The 19,294-nt window shown below is 39.9% G+C and overlaps 1 protein-coding gene across 3 annotated transcripts in view; it reads right to left on the minus strand.

Annotated features, from left to right (window-relative positions):
- Positions 1-4,808: 4,808 nt before the first annotated feature.
- MBOAT1 (membrane bound O-acyltransferase domain containing 1) overlaps positions 4,809-19,294 on the minus strand; it is a 108,188-nt gene continuing 93,702 nt past the window's right edge. For all 3 annotated transcript variants that reach the window (XM_036870428.1, XM_036870429.1, XM_036870427.1), the window contains 2 exons: positions 18,224-18,375; positions 4,809-6,242 (listed from right to left, as the gene is read on the minus strand). In XM_036870428.1, the coding sequence (XP_036726323.1) occupies positions 6,116-6,242; positions 18,224-18,375 (279 nt within the window). In that variant the 3' untranslated portion in view covers positions 4,809-6,115. The remainder of the gene's footprint in view (positions 6,243-18,223; positions 18,376-19,294) is intronic.

The raw sequence follows: 19,294 nt of genomic DNA on the forward strand, positions 1-19,294 counted from the left end.
CAATTTCAGGATAAGGGCAGGCTTAACTTCACCCGGACAAGAGGCTGGTGAGTGGTGACGTTGCTGTGCTGGGTAACCTTCAGGCACTGTGAGATGAGGTAGCTCCAAACTTACAGGAAAACAAGGATACAGTGACCAATCACTCTGTCATTCTGCATGCTGGGATTCCCCCAGGTATTCCTGCAGCACATGCTCTGGATCTTGTCTTTCTGGTCACATTGTGAGCTCTTCAAGGGCAGAGAATGGGTCTTCAGCATCTTTACCTGCAGTGCCTAACAGAATGCCAGACCCATTCCAGACCCAACAAAATTTGATAAATAAGAAAATGCATTAATTAATGGAGGGGCAGATCAGGGGGCTTTCAGACTATGTAAACTGCCTGCCTGAGTGGCTATTTCACATAATGTGCTTTCAGAATTCCCTGAAAACACATGCCTTTATTTCAAAAACTAATTCTGAAAAGCAGAAAAGATGTTTCCCAGCACAAAAACTGACTCCATCAAAACTGTCAAACCCAACAACGCATTAAACATGCTTTCAATTCCTCATTCATTCAATGAACACTTACTGAATCTTCATTACGTGCCAAGCACTATGACAAGTGCTGGAGACAAGAAGAGATAAGATGTGGTCTCTCGCGAGGCTGGGCATTGATCACTTTTTTTTTTTTTTAAATTCTGGCATTTTCTCTCTCTTTTTTTAAAATTAATTAATTAATTAATTTATGGCTGTGTTGGGTCTTTGTTTCTGTGAGAGGGCCCTCTCCAGTTGTGGCAAGCGGGGGCCACTCTTCATCGCGGTGCATGGGCCTCTCATTATCGCGGCCTCTCGTTGGGGAGCACAGGCTCCAGATGCGCAGTCTCAGTAATTGTGGCTCATGGGCCTAGTTGCTCCGCAGCATGTGGGATCTTCCCAGACCAGGGCTCGAACCGGTGTCCCCTGCATTGGCAGGCAGACTCTCAACCACTGCGCCACCAGGGAAGCCCTATCACTTCTTTTTAAACTTCCTGTTGTGGTTGTGATGTGCAGCCAGGGTGGAGAAGGGCTGTCCAGAAGGGCCCTCTGCTCACTGCCCTCAGCCTGCACAGTACAGAGGGCACACCCACCCCATTCTGGGACCACCCACCAACTCCTCTTTTGTCCTCCCGATTTCTGCCTTTTTCTCTCTTAGCCTGTCAAAATCTCAGACTGAAGCACTTACTGATTTTTTGCAGCTACTGAATAATGTTCCTCTTCTTTATGGTAACCTTAAAACTAAAATAGAAATGTTTGTAATTGAATGAAATATTCTTTAAAGTCTATAGTGCTTTACAATTTTCAAAAGTTTCATATACATGATTTCATATAATCCCATAATAACCCCTTTTTTCTCCTACCCCTGTGTTGCCCCTCCTTTCCCTCTCCCTACTGGTAACCACTAGTTTGTTCTCTATATCTGTGAGTTTACTTCTTTTCTTTTTTATTCACTAGTTTGTTGTATTTTTTAGGTTCCACATATAAATGATATCATACAGTATTTGTCTTTCTCTGTCTTATTTCACTGAGCATACATAATGCCCTCTAAGTCACTCCATGTTGCTGCAAATGGAAAAATTTCATTCTTTTTTACGGCTGAGTAGTATTCCAGTGTATGTGTGTGTGTGTACATACATATGTATATATGTATGTGTGTGTGCATGTGTGTGTGTGTGTATCTTCTTTACCCATTCATCTGTTGATGGACATTTAGGTTGCTTCCATACATTGGCAATTGTAAATAATGCTGCTGTGAACACTGGGGTGCTTGTTTCTTTTTGAATTAGTGTTTTGGGGTTTTTTTGGATATATATCCAGGAGTGGAATTGTTGGGTCATAAGGTAGTTCTACTTTTAGTTTTTTGAGAAACCTCCATACTGTTTTCCACAGTGACTGCACCAAATCTCACTCCTACCACCAGTGTACAAGGGCTCCCTTTTCTTCACCTTCTTGCCAACATTTGTTACTTGTGTTCTTTTTTTTTTTCATTAATTTTTATTGGAGTATAGTCGCTTTACAATGTTGTTAGTTTCTGCTGTGCAGCAAAGTGAATCAGTTATATGTATCCATACATTCACTCTTTTTTAGATTTCCTTCCCATTTAGGTCACCACAGAGCACTGAGTAGAGTTCCCTGTGCTACACAGTAGGTTCTCATTAGTTATCTCTTTTATACATAGTAGTGTATATATGTCAATCCCAATCTCCTAACTCATCCAACCCTCTCCTTCCCCCCTTGATAACTGTAAATTTGTTCTCTCCATCTGTGACTTTATTTCTGCTTTACAAATATGTTCATCTGTACCATTTTTCTAGATTCCACATATTTGTTTTTCTCTTTCTGACTTACTTCACTCTCTATGACAATCTCTAGGTCCATCCACGTCTCTGCAAATGGCACTATTTTGTTCCTTTTTATGGCTGAGTAATATTCCATTGTACATATGTACCACATCATCTTTATCTATTCCTCTGTCAATGGACATTTAGGTTGCTTCCATGTCCTGACTATTGTAAATAGTGCTGCAGTGAACATCAGGGTGCATGCATCCTTTAGAATTCTGGTTTTCTCCAGATATACGCCTAGGAGTGGAATTGCTGGGTCATATGATAGCTCTAGTTTTAGTTTTTTAAGAACCTCCATACTGTTCTCCATAATAGCTGTACCAATTTACATTCCCACCAACAGTGTAGGAGGGTTCCCTTTTCTCCATACCCTCTCCAGCATTTACTGTTTGTAGAGTTTTTGATGATGGCCAATCTGACCAGTATGAGGCGATACCACATTGTAGTTTTAATTTGCATTTCTCTAATAATTACTGATGTTGAGGAGATTTTCATGTGTTTGTTGGCCATCTGTATGTCTTCTTTGGAGAAATGTCTATTTAGGTCTTCTGCCCATTTTTTGATTGGGTTGTTTGTTTTTTTTGATATTGAGCTGCATGAGCTGTTTGTATATTTTGGAAATTATTCCCTTGTCAGTTGCTTAGTTTGCAAATATTTTCTCCCATTCTGAGGGTTGTCTTTTTGTTTTGTTTATGGTTTCCTTTGCTGTGCAAAAGCTTTTAATTAGGTCCCGTTTGTTTATTTTTGTTTTTATTTTCATTACTGTAGGTGGTGGATTGAAAAAGATCTTGCTGTGATTTATGTCAAAGAGTGTTCTTCCTATATTTTCCTCTAAGTGTTTTATAGTATCCAGCCTTACATTTAGGTCTTTAATCCATTTTGAGTTTATTTTTGTGTATGGTGGTAGGGAGTGTTCTAATTTCATTCTTTTACATGTAGCTGTCCAGTTTTCCCAGCACCACTTATTGAAGAGATGATCTTTTCTCCATTGTATATTCTCGCCGACTTTGTCATAGATTAGGTGACCATAGGTGCATGGGTTTATCTCTGGGTTTTCTATCCTTGTGTTCTTTTTGATGATAGCCATTCTGACTGGTGTGAGGTGAAATCTCATTGTGGTTTTGATTCACATTTCCATGATGATTAGCGATGTTGAGCTAAAATAGAATATTTTAAATCTGGCCTTTTCAAAAACAAACCCTAAAACGTATTTCTTTTAAACTGCAAGCTCATCAACCCAAAACATATTTATTAAATGCATATTATGTTTAGGACAACTAGGAACTCTAAGGCAATAGGAACAGTCCCAATCTTCTGTTTAAACTTTGGTCCTAAATTGAAATTTTTTCTATGGTTAAATGTTCTCAGGGGAAAAAAGGTACTAATTGCTCTTGGAGGTGTTGTCCTTTTAGTACTGAATAAGGCCTCATAATATGAAAAGGGTGTCCCAGGACCTAGCACTGTCTGAAATACAGAATCTATAAGCTCAGATTCCATAGGCTTTACTTCCATTCCATAATGAGTAATTGATTCTGAGTGGTCTCTTAAGGGACCAGTGGTCCTTGTTTGCCCAGGACTGAGAGGTTGGCAGAGTCTCTGCAAAGCAGGACTGCTGGTCTCCCTAATGATCACCTCTCCTCTTGCCACCAAAGTTCTTCTCTCAGAAATGAAGATATTAAATACAGAGAACCCCAGACGTAAATCATATTGCAAGTTCAAAGATTTCATTGTAAGATGGATTATTCCACACACTCCATGCCAATGGTGATGTATACCATTTTTTGCTGGTGTGCAAGATGGGTATTTTTCTTGGTCTTGGACCTCAAAATATTCCTGTTGGAGACAGACCCTGACAGATTTTAGGCACCTACATTCTCTTCCCTCTATCCACTATCTAATATTCCTCCCGGGACAGCAAAGTAGGGTTGCCACAAGGTTCCCTGGTTAAACTGGGGTGAGCCTCCTACGCTGGCACAAAAGTGCTACTTCTTAACTTCCATCGTCTCACATAAGGACTAGAGCTCTGGTTCTGAGCAGCACCAGGACCACACAAACTCTTTAAGGGACAAGCACATCGTTTCACATTTCATTGTCCAAAGAGATGCACCAGCAGGACACCTCATAGAAAGATCCATGGCCAGTGGCTTTCTTGGGACCGTCTTGGATTCAAATCTCAGCTCAAGCACTAAGTCTGTGACTGTGGGGCGGTTAGCAGCCGTCTTCCTGATTCTGTTTCTTCATCTGTAAAAGGAGGTTAATCCTACTTGCACCGTTAGGAACGAAGCTCAGAAATCAAACCAAAAACATCCAAGCACCTGACATGTAGTACAAATTGAACGTGTGATGCTCAAATAATAAGCAAGTAAAACCTTGTACACATTTGTTAAAACACACACAAAATACACACACGTGCTTCAGAACAGCAAGTCTGACACAAACAAAAAGCAATTCTTTTTAGAAATATTTCCTTTATGTAGAAATGCAGTATTGATTTAGTAAGAAACTCATTTTTCACCATCTGATTTGAACAGATTCTCTCCTCCCAAGGTATTTGATTGAGGGTACAACATTGTAGCATATATTTTATTATTATCATTATTATTTTCCACAACATTTAATGCCATGTTTCCTTCTCCCACATAGAATATCACCCAATAGAAGTTTCCCAAAGGAGCCACAGCACATTCATTACAAAGATAGAAAGGAAAACCGTTTTTCAATCTCTGCTTTCTAATAGGATGTTTTAACTAAAACAATGTCAGATTTAATCAGCTATGAAACTGAAAAAAATGGAAACCAGCCCAAGTGAACATCATGGCTGTGATCATGAACACCTCTGAGAAGTGAGGGGAAAAAAGAGAAATATCTGCCTCTTCTTCCCAAACTTCAATATAACTTTAAATTACTTTTAAAAATATTTATAAAAAGACATCCCTCTGCCTTAATGATGTGAAATCTGGGTGTTTTCTCAGGGCCATGCCTGGGCAAGCAGAAGGCACATATGCAATGGAAAACATTTGGAAAACAGTAGCCCCTCTGAGACTTCTGGTATGTGGACAGGAGACTTTCTGATTTCCAATCTTGGCTCATTTCAGAAGAAAGAAGTGTTACATCCCTGGTGGGGGGAGGGTTGGGGGGAAACGCAGCCACCTTCAGGGCACGTGCCTGACTTCCAATCCATTCAAGTGTCCATTCACAGTTAGTCCTCCAGGCTCATTGAATTTTCAGTATTCTGCAAACCTCTCTCCACACGGTCCCTCCCCGGCAGTCTTCTGAGTGTAGTTAATGTGTTTGAGAACAGTAATGTCACAAGGCAAAGGATTGGGGGACTTCCCAAGGAACAACCGTCTTGCATATGTTCTGGAAGACATGTCATCTCAGCTTTACCTTCTAACTTCTGGAGCAGACGCCCGGGTTCCCAACGTCCAGATTTCAGTGGTTGGAGATCATGCCAGAAAAGTGAAGACCCAGCTAGCCCAGAATGGACCGTCTCTGCAGTTCTAGCACATTCTCCACACACATCCATACTACTCAAATGTCCTAGAAAGTATTAAATCAACTGGACATGGCTGATTCAATGGTACAAAAAAAGCTTTATAAAAATACTCCCTGCACTTAAAAAATCAAAACAAAATAGATGCATGTAAACATCACCTCTAAGTCACTGGAGAACTCTGGAGTCTTTTTATCTCCTCTGTCCAGTGATTTGCAGTCTTACGTGTTCAGCTTTTGTTTGTTTCTTTTTTTTGGAGGTATCAATCTATTTTTTTCTTATTAACAGAGTTCAGAGTCTGAGGCCGCCTTTGATTATGAGCTTGTGGTTTGATTGGCAGGAATAGTATGATCAGGAGACTGATAATGTGTAAGTAAAAGTACATGGACCTAGGAATAAACACACAAATTATATTTCAAACAAGGGTGTATGTGTGAAATGTCACATGAAGCAATTACATCACCTTTTGGTACTGGCGGACCTGACTGCCCTCAGGCTTGCCTTGATCCACTCCACAGATAACTCCCTTTGGTGGGTAAGCGGGCCAGGGATGAACCAAAACCACGAAGCTGGGCAGAGCAAACCAACCAGCCCATCTGCAGACAGACGTATGGCGATGTCCCACTGATGTAATAAGCAGATCGAGAGAATCAACCCTGACAGCTAGAAACCCACCATATTAAAAGTCTAAGGAGGCATGGAATGAAATTGAAGCCCTACCCCAAACACAAATGCAACTGACACTTTAGCCAATGTGCTCCACTAAGTGTCAGGGGTTCTTGTATATATTATGAGCCTGAAGAATCCAGATTTCAAAAGCCTACTCCATAACTCGATTTTCATCCAAACTAAAACAAGTTTTGCTTATGAGGTTTGTGGACTTATTGCATAAGTGTGGTACTGGACACAGTGTAGATGCTCAATAAATACTGTACACATCAATGAATGCAAGTAATTAGAAACAGCTTTTATAAAATTGTTCTATATCCATTTGGGAAAACTGAACTTACACTTTCTCCAATGCTTTTTGAAGAGCAAAGGAAAATAATGTTAAGGGGCAGGGGACCCACAGTTGATTTACATATCATTCCCCAGCTTCTGTGATCATAATGTCAGGTCTATAGAATCGTTAAAAGCTCCAGCAGAAGCAAACATATCTTCATTTCTTCTTTCAATAAGCATTTACTGCCTAGGATGTACGAAGCATTGAACTGGGATCTACAAAAGGCAAAGACCCCACCCCTTCTTTTGGGAATGGAAAAGAAGAGACGTATAGACATAATGGTAGTAATTAGCAGAGGGGTGAATAGCCACAGGTAAGTGACCGTCTGATTTACTATTTAAACCAGGACATTAATGAGAGTGAATAACAGCTCTACAGATAAACACACTGGCTCAGCAAGTGTAAGCTGGGATTCTCACAGGCACACCCCAGGCAGAGGGAACTCCAGCTTTCAAAGTCTGCTCTCGTAAAATGTACTTGTTCTTGCATTTTGCCTTAATCTTTTACATGTGGCCAAATCTACACTGGAGCAATTTTGTTAGATTAAAGCCAAATATTCTGGAAGTCAAGGGAAAAAAAACTTCAATTTCCCAGGGAGGTTTAGTAACCTATTCTGACATTCCATACTTCTCTCAAATTTTAAGCAATACTTCCATCTTTTTGTTATGGAAAAACTCAGCTAACATTTATAGAGCATGCTAGGACTAAACTAGGTATTCCAGATACACAGATGAATAAAGCATAGTTCTACTCTCAAGGAGTTTTCTATCTACAAAAATTCCTACACAAATTCTAACATTCTTATACATTGAATTTAATAAAGTGTTATCTAGTTAAAGACAACAACATGAGATTTTGCTTTTGAAAATGATTTCATAGAAAGGTTCTGCTCTGGCTAAATGTTTGTGTCCTCCCCCAAATTCATACGTTGAAGCCCTGACTTCCAATTTGATGGTATTTGGAGAAGTAGACTTTGGGTGGTAATTTGGTTTAGATGAGGAAATGACGGTGGGGCCCCCATGACAGCATTAGTACCCTTATTAGAAAATAAAGGGAAATCAGAGCGTGAGCCTTCTTTCTCTGTGTCCCTCTCACTGTCCCTCACCCCATCTCTTTTGCTGTCCTTGTCTCCCTCAGTCTCTCTCTCTGCTACGTGAGGACACAGTGAGAAGGTAGCCTTCTGCCAGCCACAAAGAGAGCTTTCATCGGAAACCAAATCTGCTAGCATCTTGATCTTGGACTTCCCAGCCTCCAAGATCGTCAGACATAATATCTGCTGTTTAAGTCACCCAGTCTATAGTATTTAGTCATAGCAGCCTGAGCTAAGACAACTTCGTTCTTTTTTAAAAAATTTTATTGGATTATAGTTGATTTACAATGTTGTGTTAGTTTCAGGTGTACAGCAAAGGGATTCAGTATATATATATATATATATATATATATTCATTTGTATTCTTTTCTCATATAGGTTATCACAGAATATTGAGTAGAGTTCCCTGTGCTATACAGGAGGTCCTTGTTGGTTATCAATTGATATCTTATAATATAATAGTGTTTGTATGTTAACCCCAAGCTCCTGATTTATCCCCCCAATCTACATTTCCCCTTTGGTAAACATAAGTTTGTTTCTGATATCTGTAAGGCTTTCTGTTTTGTAAATAAGTTCATTTGTATCATTTAAAAAAATTAGATTCTAGATATGGGTGATACCATATGATATTTGTCTTTCTCTATCTGACTTACTTCACTTAGTATGACAATCTCTAGGTCCATCCATGTTGCTGCAAAAGGCATTATTTCATTCTTTTTTTTTTTCATTTACTTATTTATTTATTTATGGCTGTGTTGGGTCTTCATTTCTGTGCGAGGGCTTTCTCTAGTTGCGGCGAGCGGGGGCCACTCTTCATCGCAGTGCGCAGGCCTCTCACTATCGCGGCCTCTCTTGTTGTGCAGCACAGGCTCCAGACGCGCAGGCTCAGTAATTGTGGCTCACGGGCTTAGTTGCTCCGCGGCATGTGGGATCTTCCCAGACCAGGGCTCGAACCCTTCTCCCCTGAATTGGCAGGCAGATTCTCAACCACTGTGCCACCAGGGAAGCCCTCATTCTTTTTTTATGGCTGAGTAGTATTCACTGTATATATGTACTACATCTTCAGTATCCATTCCTCTGTAAATGGACATTTTATGTTGCTTCCACGTCTTGGCTATTGTAAATAGTGCTGCAATGAACATTGGGGTGCATGTTCCTTTTCAAATTATGGTTTTCTCTGGATATATGCCCAGGAGTGGGATTGCTGGATCATATGGTAGTTCTATTTTTAGTTTTTTAAGGAACCTCCAGACTGTTCTCCATAGTGGTTGTACCAATTTACATTCCTACCAACAGTGTAGGAGGGTTCCTTTTTCTCCACACCCTCTCCAGCATTTACTGTTTATAGACTTTCTGATGATGGACATTCTGACTGGTGTGAGGTGATACCACAATGTAGTTTTGATTTGCAGTTCTCTAATAATTAGTGATGTCGAGCATCTTTTCATATACTTTTTGGCCATCTGTATTGCTTCTTTGGAGAAATGTCTATTTAAGTCTTCTGCCCACTTTTTGATTGGGTTGTTCATTTTTTGTTTTGTTTTTTGACGTAGAGCTGCATGAGCTCTTTGCATATTCTGGAGATTAATCCCTTGTCACCTGCTTCGTTTGCAAATATTATCTTCCATTCTATGGGTTGTCTTCTTGTTTTATGGTTCCTTTTGCTGTTCAGAAGCTTTTAAATTTAATTAGGTCCCATTTGTTTATTTTTGTTTTTATTTTTATTAGGAGGTGGGTCCAAAAAGATATTGCTGCAATTTATGTCAGAGTGTTGTGCCTATGTTTTCTTCTAAGAGTTTTATAGGTCTTTGATGCATTTTGAGTTTCTCTTGCATATGGTGTTAGAGAATGTTCTGGTTTCATTCTTTTACGTGTAGCTGTCCCATTTTCCCAGCACCACTTACTGAAGAGACTGTCTTTTCTCCATTGTATATTCTTGCTTCCTTTGTCGTAGATTAATTGACCATAGGTCCGTGGGTTTATTTCTGGGCTTCTATCCTGTTCCATTGATCTATATGTCTGTTTTTGTGCCAGTACCATACTGTTTTGATTACTGTAGCTTTGTAAGTATAGTCTGAAGTCAGGAAGTCTGATTCCTCCAGCTCTGTTTTTCTTTCTCAGGATTGCTTTGGCTATTTGGGGTCTTTTGTGTCTCCATATGAATTTTAAAGTTTTTTGTTCTAGTTCTGTGAAAAATGTCATTGGTAATTTGGTAGGGATTGCATTGAATCTGTAGATTGCTGTGGGTAGTATAGACATTTTGACAATATTGATTCTTCCAATTCCAAGAACATGGTATATATCTTTCCATCTGTTTGTGTCATATTTGATTTCTTTCATCAGTGTCTTATAGTTTTCTGAGTACAAGTCTTTTGTCTCCTTAGGTAGATTTATTCCTATGTATTTTGTTCTTTTTGATGTGATGATAAATGGGATTGTCTCAATTTCTTTTTCTGATCTTTTGTTGTTAGTGTATAGGAATGCAAGAGATTTCTGTGTATTAATTTTGTATCCTGCAGCTTTACTGTTCATTGATGAGCTCTAGTAGTTTTCTGGTAGCATCTTTATGACTTTCTACGTATAGTATCATGTCATCTGCAAACAGTGACAGTTTTACTTCTTCTTTTCCAATTTGGGTTCCTTTTATTTCTTCTTTTCTCTGATTGACATGACTAGGACTTCCAAAACTATGTTGAATAAAGGTGGCAACAGTGGACATCCTAGCCTTGTTCCTGATCTTAGTGGGAATGCTTTCAGCTTTTAACCATTGAGAATGATGTTGGCTCTGGGTTTCTCATATATGGCCTTTATTATGTTGAGGTAAGTTCCCTCTATTCCCACTTTCTGGAGAGTTTATATCATAAATGGGTGTTGCATTTCGTCCAAAGCTTTTTCTGCATCTATTGAGATGATAATATGGTTTTTATTCTTCAGTTTGTTAATGTGGTGTATCACACTGATTGATTTGTGGATATTGAAAAATCCTTTCATCCCTGGGATAAATCCCACTTGATCATGGTGTATGATCCTTTGAATGTGTTGTTGGATTCGGTTTGCTAGTATTTTGTTGAGGATCAGTGATAATGGCCTGTAGTTTTGTGTGTGTGTGATGACTTTGTCTGGTTTTGTCATCAGAATGATGGTGACCTCATAGAATGAGCTTGGGAGTGTTCCTTCCTCTGCAATTTTTTGGAAGAGTTTCAGAAGGACATGTGTTTAACTCTTCTCTAAATGTTTGATAGCATTTACCTGTGAAGCCATCTGGCCCTGGAATTTTGTTTCTTGGAAGTTTTTAATTGCTGTTTCAGTGTCAGTACTTGTGATTGGTCTGTTCATATTTTCTATTTCTTCCTGGTTCAGTCTTGGAAGGTTGTACCTTTGTAAGAATTTGTCCATTTCTTCTAGGTTGTCCATTTTATTGGCATATAGTTATTTGTAGTAGTCTCTTATGATCTTTTGTATTTCTGTGCTGTCAGTTGTAACTTCTCCTTTTTCATTTCTAACTTTATTGATTTGAGTCCTCTCCCTTTTTTTCTTGATGAGTCTGGATAAAGGTTTATCAATTTTGTTTATCTTCTCAAAGAACCAGCTTTTAGTTTCACTGATCTTTGCTAATGTTTTCATCTCTATTTCATTTATTTCTGCTCTGATCTTTATGATTTCTTTCCTTCTGCTAACTTTGGGTTTTCTTTGTTCTTCTTTCTCTAGTTGCTTTAGGTGTAAGGTTATGTTGCTTGAGATTTTTCTTGTTCCCTGAGGTTAAGACTGTATTGCTATAAACTTCCCTCCTATAACTGCTTTTGCTGTGTCCCATAGGTTTTGGGTCGTCATCTTTTCATTGTCATTTGTCTCGAGGTATTTTTTGATTTCCTCTTTGATTTCTTCAGTGATCCATTGGTTGTTTAGTAACATATTGTTTAGCCTCCATGTTTGTTTTTTACAGTTTTTTTCCTGTAATTGATTTCTAATTTCAAGTGTTGTGGTTGGAAAAGATGCTTGATATGATTTCAATTTTCTTAAAATTACCAAGGTGTGATTTGTGGCCCAAGATGTGATCTATCCTGGAGAATGTTCCATGTGCACTTGAGAAGAAAGTGTATTCTGCTGCTTTTGGATGTAATGGTCTATAAATATCAATTAAGTCCATCTGATCTAATGTGTCATTTAAGGCCTGTGTTTCCTTATTGATTTTCTCTCTGGACGATCTGTCCATTGATGAAAGTGGGGTGTTAAAGCCCCCCCCATTATTGTGTTACTGTCAATTTCTCCTTTTATGGCTGTTAACATTTGCCTTATATATTGAGGTGCTCCTATGTTGGGTGCATACATATTTACAATTGTCATATCTTCTTCTTGGATTGATCCCTTGATCATTTTGTAGTGTCCTTGTCTCTTGTAACAGTCTTTATTTTAAAGTTTATTTTGTCTGACATGAGTATTGCTACTCCAGCTTCCTTTTGATTTGCATTTGCATGGAATACCTTTTTCCATCCCCTCACTTTCAGTCTGTATGTGTCCCTAGATCTGAAGTGGGTCTCTTGTAGACAGCATATATATGGATCTTGTTTTTGTATCCATTCAGCCAGTCTATGTCTTTTGGTAGGAGCATTTAATCCATTTACATTTAAGGTAATTATCAATATTAATGTTCTTATTGCCATTTTGTTAATTGTTTTGGATTTGTTTTTGAAGGTCTTTTTTTCTCCCCTTCCTCTTTTGTTCTCTTCTCTTGTGATTTGATGTCTATCTTTATTGTTGTTTTTGGATTGCTTTTTCTTTTTTTGTGTGTGTATCTATTGTAGATTTTTGGTTTATGGTTCCCATGAGGTTTTGATATAGCGGTCTATATATGTACAAGATTGTTTTAAGTCGCTGGTCACTTAATTTCCAATGCATTTCCAATATCCTGCATTTGTGCTCTCCTCTTCTCACAATTGCTGGTTTTGATATCATATTTGTGTGCAGATGATTTCCTACCTTTACTTTATGTTTGCCTTTACTGATGAGCTTTCCCATTCTTAATTTTCTTGACTTTAGTTGTGATCTTTTCTTTTCCACCTAGAGAAGTTCCTGTAGGATTTGTTATAAAGCTGGTTTGGTGGTGCTGAATTCTCTTAGCTTTTGCTTGTCTGTAAAACTTTTTCTCTGTTGAATCTGAATGAGAGCCTTGCTGGGTAGGGTATTCTTGGTTGTAGGTTTTTCCCTTTCATCACTTTATATAATATCATGCCACTCCCTTCTGGCCTGCAGAGTTTCTGCTGAAAAAAATCAGCTGATAACCCTATGGGGATTCCCTTGTATGTTATTTGTTACTTTTCCCTTGTTGCTTTTAATATTTTTTCTTGGTCTTTAATTTTTGTCAGTTTGATTAATATGTGTCTCAGTGTGTTCCTCCTTGGGTTTATCTTGTATGGGACTCTCTGCATTTCCTGGACTTGATTGTTTCCTCTCTCATGGTAGGGAAGTTTTCAGCTATAATCTCTCCAAATATTTTCTCAGGCCCTTTATCTCTCTGTTCTCCTTCTGGGACCCCTATGATGTGAATGTTGGTGCATTTAATGTTGTCCCAGAGGTCTCTGAGACTGTCCTCATTTCTTTTCATTCTTTATTCTGTTCCACGGCAGTGATTTCTACCATTCTGTATTTCAGCTCACTTATTCGTTCTTCTGCTTCAGTTATTCTGCTATCGATCCCTTCTACTTTATTTTTCATTCCAGTTATTGTATTGTTCATTTCTGTTTGTTCTTAAATCTTCTAGCTCTTTGTTAAACATCTCTTGTAACTTCTTCGTCTGTGCCTCCATTCTTTTTCTGAGATCTTGATCATCTCTACTATCATTACTCTAAATTCTTTTTCAGGTAGGTTGCCTATGTCCACTTCATTTAGTTGTTCTTGTCGGTTTTTATCTTGTTCCTTCGTCTGGAACATATTTCTCTGCTGTCCCATTTTGTCTAACTTTCTGTGTTTGTGGTCTTCTTTCTGCTGGCTGGAGGATCGTAGCTCCTCTTGCTTCTGGTGTCTGCCCTCTGGTGGGTGAGGCTGGTCTTGAGGTTTGTGCAGGCTTCCTGGCGGGAGGGACTGGTGCCTGCCCACTTGTAGGTGGAGCTGGGTCTTCTCCCTCTGGTGATCAGGGCCATGTCAAGGGGTGTGTTTAGAGGTGGCTGTGAGCTCAGTATGGCTTTATGCACTTTCACTGTCTGCTGATGGGTGGGGCTGTGTTCCTACCCTACTGGTTGTTTGGCCTGAGGCATCCAAGCACTGGAGCCTGTAGGCTGGTGGGAAGGGCCATGTCTTGATGCCAAAATGGCAACCTCTGCGAGAGTTCACGCTGATCAATATCCTCTGGGGCCTCTGCTACCAGTGTCCTTGCCCCACCCCACCCCCAATGAGCCACAGCTGACCCCTGCCTCCCCAGGAGACCCTCCAAGGTTCATAGGTAGGTCCAGCCCCAGCTCCTATGGAGGTACTGCTTTGTGCTGGGTCCCAGTGTACATGAAAACTTGTGCACGCCCTCCAAGAGTGCAGTCTCTGTTTCCCCCAGTCCTGTGGAGCTCCTGTACTCAAGCCCCACAGGCCTTCAAAGCCAAATGCTCTGGGGGTTCCTCCTCCTGATGCCAGACCCTCATGCTGGGGAGCCTGACGTGGGGCTCAGGACTCTCATTCTTGTGGGAGAACCTCTGTGATATAATTATTTTCCAGTTTGTGGGTCACCCACCTGATGGGTATAGGATTTATGTTGCAAAAGCACCCCTCCTACCGTCTCACTGTGGCTTCTTCTTTGTCTTTGAATATAAAATATCTTTTTTGGTAGATGCTAGTCTTTTTTGTTGATGGTTGGTCAGCAGTTAGTTGTGATTTCAGTGTTTTCACAAGAGGAGGTAAGCTCAAGTCCTTCTACTCCACCATCTTTTTGGAATCACAAGTTCTTTCATAATACATTTACATGTTCACTTGGGGCTCATTTACAACTTAAAGGAAAAAAATTAGACTAAGAAATTTAAAGCTGGGATTTGTAGTCACTGTACATTGAAAAGTGACTACACAGAAAAATGAAGCCCATCTAACATTTAAATGTCAATCAGGGAAGGGTATCCTGAGAAATGGATTTGCATACAACTGCCATTCATTGCCAGTTATTTAAATTATCCCCTAGTGAGGAACGGATCTGGAATGCATCTAGAGCCACCTCGACTAAAAAGATGATTCAATTTTAATTTCTTTTGCCAGATTCAGTGATTCTCTTAAGAGTTTCTGAAAATAATTATTTTTAAAAGATTCTGAAAACTATTTTTGAGAGGCAATCTATAATAGCCATTGGCAACATGTGGCTGTTAAAATTCAAATTAGATAAATTGAAAACTCCGTTCCTCAGTCACACTAGCCACATTTCAAAAGCTCAACAGCCACATGCACTGGTGGCCAACATACTGGATGGTATTTTGGTCATTGTAGAAACTTCTATTGGACAGAGCTGATATAGATAGGGAACTTAAATTATATACATAAGCAACTATGAAAACAACGTATTAGGTTGAATTGCTTGTAATTGACAGAAGTGACAGAAATGTCAATTTCACCCTAAACAAAGGTGTTTTCTAAAAAAAAAATAAACTAGATTGTTTTTAAAAAGAAATGGAAATCTACATGAGTGATCTGGATTGATAATGATTTAATTCTTTCCTTAGAACTCCTGCCTAAATATAGAAATTAGCATGCTTAGTTGGTTAAATGCATGTGATCACAAACAAATCACCATTTTGTGCTACTCCCCTAGCAGTAACATTCATCCAAAATAGCTTCTCCTAGAGAAATTTTTAGTAACTGCACTACTGCTCTTGCTGTTTAAAAAAGAAGAAAAAATTTTGCATCTGAAACTCGGGCCTTGCTGTGTGAGTTTTGTTTAACTGCTCACCCTCTCTGAGCCTCCACTTCCATATATGATAAACAGGGACACTGATACCTACCCTTGTCTCTTCTCAGCTCACTGCTCTATACCTTGGATTGATTCTATATTCTGCCCACACTCATGTTTCTCGGGGCTTCCTCCTATCACAATGGGGCTTATCTATGCTGCTCCCTGGGTCTGGAACACAGCCCACAGTGTTCCATCCACCACTCTCAGCACCCTCAGACTCCAGGACTCAAACGCTGCTTTCTCCCAAGAGCAGATTCCTGTTACATCATAAATCTTTGTACCATTCACTCAGAGTATGATGTTAGTGGGTATTAATAAAATTTTCAATTATTTCCTGTCACTTCCACCAAGCTATCTCTTCCATGGAAGTAAGAATGATTTCTACCTTTTGCTCACCATCCCATCCCCCAGCTTCTAGAAAAGTACCCAGCATACTGTAGGTATTAAATGGTACTGAGTTAAATACAGGCATTTCTGCTACAACATGATACATATATTCCTGAAAACAATCTTGCGTCTGGCAACATCATGTGCTTAAAACACCAGGACTAGGGTGGTTTTTCTGTCTCTCTCCAGTTCCTGTTTATTAGTCCTCATAGGGACTTAGATTTTCCAAACACTGGAGGAAACCCTCAGCCCCATCCATCTTACTCAGGAATGCAAGTCAATGTGCTTCAATGCCTGTTATAAAAAAACAAGTACCTCTTTTTTAAAAATCTGATTTAATGGACCATTTTTTATTTCACCGTTCCATTTCTTTATAAAGTCATCTCCTCACTAGCAGCTCTCTCCCCTAGAGTAAGGGAGTGTGGAGGGGGTCGGGCACCTCCAAAGAAAAGGGAGAGAAGGGCCCAGGGTTACAAGTTAACCTATGAAGACGGAAGCAGACAACTCAAAACCTATGAGACTCTGTAACCAGAGCGCTAACACAGACGATGAGCACCCAAGCCAGAAACTTGGACAGCCAGGCAGATAGCGCAGTTGGGCTAAGGCTGCTTCAGGGGGCAATAACAGTCCCAGATAATGAAGGGCAAATGCTGGCTAGAGGGCGCTGAGACAAGAGAAAGGACAACAGAGCTGTGAGCAAGTGGGGCTGCCCGGAGAGAGGGTGCAGAGGAGGTAAACCAAGATGGTGCAGCTTGGGCGGGGCGCCTGTGAGAAGAGGGAGCCCAGCGCGGGGCGGGCACTCATGGCTCCTAGTTCACTGTAGCAGCTGAACTGAGGGCTTTTTTTGGCTGAAGATTTCATTGTTTTTCCACTATTCTGGCACCCCTTGTCTAGAAAAATTTGTGTATAAACCAGCTCAACTTCCATATTATACGGACATAACTCCTGGGACCTAATCGGCATTATAGAAACAGATTTCATTGAGGAGCATGGTGTACTTCCCTCTACCTTCCTTTCCTATAACCTGGAAAAAAAAAGTCATCCTAGACTTTGATACCTGTACCAAGTAGTAAAATTTCTTTGATCATTCCTGACCAGTGAGTCCAATCCCTGATGTACAATAAGGCACGTTTGCATGTTTATCTCTAAGCCACTTTTCTGACTGTAGCTATGGTCCAAACTCAATCTGCAAAAGTCTCTGCAAATCAGTAAATAACACAAGTTGGTATTTATCGAGTACAGACTACATGCCAGACACTGGGCTGAGCCCCTTGCACGTTTGCCTCATTCAATCCTAACACCTAAAGGTGCTTGGAGGTGAATTCTATTCTTACCTTCATTTTACAGTTGAGAAAACACTGGTAAAAGAGGTTAATAACTTGCCAGAAGTCATGCAACCATTTCTCCAAGAGTAGAGAAACACGACTAATTCAACAAAAGAGGGAAACAATAAAAGTAAGCACAAAGAGGTCTGCAGTTCATCTGGAGGGCTGGTGTTTGAATATAAGGGCCTGACACCCTTTCCCTAAGACACCCTTTCCCTAAAGGCCTCTTGTGTGTAGGCTGAACCCAGCCCCAGCTGTGGCCTGCTCCTGTCCCTCGCTTCTGTCCCTCTCTGAGTGCCCCACGGCCTCCAACATAGCCTAACCCCAGGAAAAAGAGGCAAAGGCAGTGAACTCACCCTCTGAGTTTGTAATCTGGATACATCCCTTCAGAATTCACTGCCATAAGCATCTCTTACTTACATTAGGCGTGGCTGAAGGGCTACCTGTCAACTCTGCTCACTGTATTACTATTTGTCTGTTGGCATCTCCAGGAGAGACACTTCCTCTTAAAGCTTTCTCTAGACATTTTCCCATCGAAACCATACATAGAGATTGTCAGTACTGATTGATTCAATTTGCCAACTCCTAAGTCAAACACAGAGAGAAGAGACAAGTTTACTATAGAGCAATCGAGAACAGTGGAAACTTACTTGTATAAACTGATGGTGGGTTCAACGGCCAACATAACGAAGGGGGCGACTGTATAAGAGACGGCCAGCTGAGTGACAGCCCAGGTGACTATGTCATAGAAAACCTTGAGGGTTTTTGAAGAAAGGAAGTAATGTCTGTAGTTGTTCCTCACCTGCTCACCAAGGAAGTCATGGTGTATGGGGGGATGCAAAAAATAGAAACTTTTACTCCATGCATGCAGGTAATACCCCTCAGGAACACAGGAGATAAAAACTACCAACCATCTGAGTTCTATTTTCAACTAAAAATACCACTATGGTTTTTCTTATTATTAAAAAAATGTATGTTCATTCACTGTAGAAAAATGTTTAAAGAACAACTAAGCAGAATCAGATTTTTTTTCTTTAATATCTCCCAGAGAAAAGCACTGTTGAAAAACTTGGCATATACCTTCCAAGTCCTTTTATATTCATATATATCCATATTTACGTTTCCAGTGGCGTCAATATATGTTTAGCCTGTTTTTTCATTTAGTAACATAGCATGAATGTTTTTCCATGTCATTAAATATTAATCTGATACAATTTTAATTATGGGAAAGTTAGTCTCCTATCCCCTGCTATTGTAAACAATTCTGTGATGTATACTCTTGTAGAAAAGTCTCTGCACTGTTTCCTAATTATTTCCTTTGAATAACAGTAATAATATAATAGTATAATAACATGAGCTACGATTTATTGAGTGCTTACTGTGTGCCAAGCCTGTGCGAATTCTTTATGGGTATCATCTCTGTTGACTCTCCCCACAGGCCTATCATGTAAGCATCAGTATGCCTATTTTCCAGACAAGAAAACAGCATTCTTTGAGATGGAAAATGCTGGGTCAAAGGATACTCATTTGTAGGTCTTTTGACACAGATTTGGCTCTAGAAAGACACCTAATTTCCAGATGCCAGAACCAAAGACAGAGCTGAAACAATGGCTGGCTTATAGGTAGGTCAGCCTCAAAGCAGGAAAGGCTGCCTGGGAAGCTGAGAGTGCCTCCTCAGCTCTGAGTTCCTCAGGACAGAGGCTAGAGGTCCATCTGTGGGC

The sequence above is a fragment of the Balaenoptera musculus genome, chromosome 11 (genome assembly GCF_009873245.2).
Source record: "Balaenoptera musculus isolate JJ_BM4_2016_0621 chromosome 11, mBalMus1.pri.v3, whole genome shotgun sequence".
Taxonomy (NCBI): Eukaryota; Metazoa; Chordata; class Mammalia; order Artiodactyla; family Balaenopteridae; genus Balaenoptera; species Balaenoptera musculus.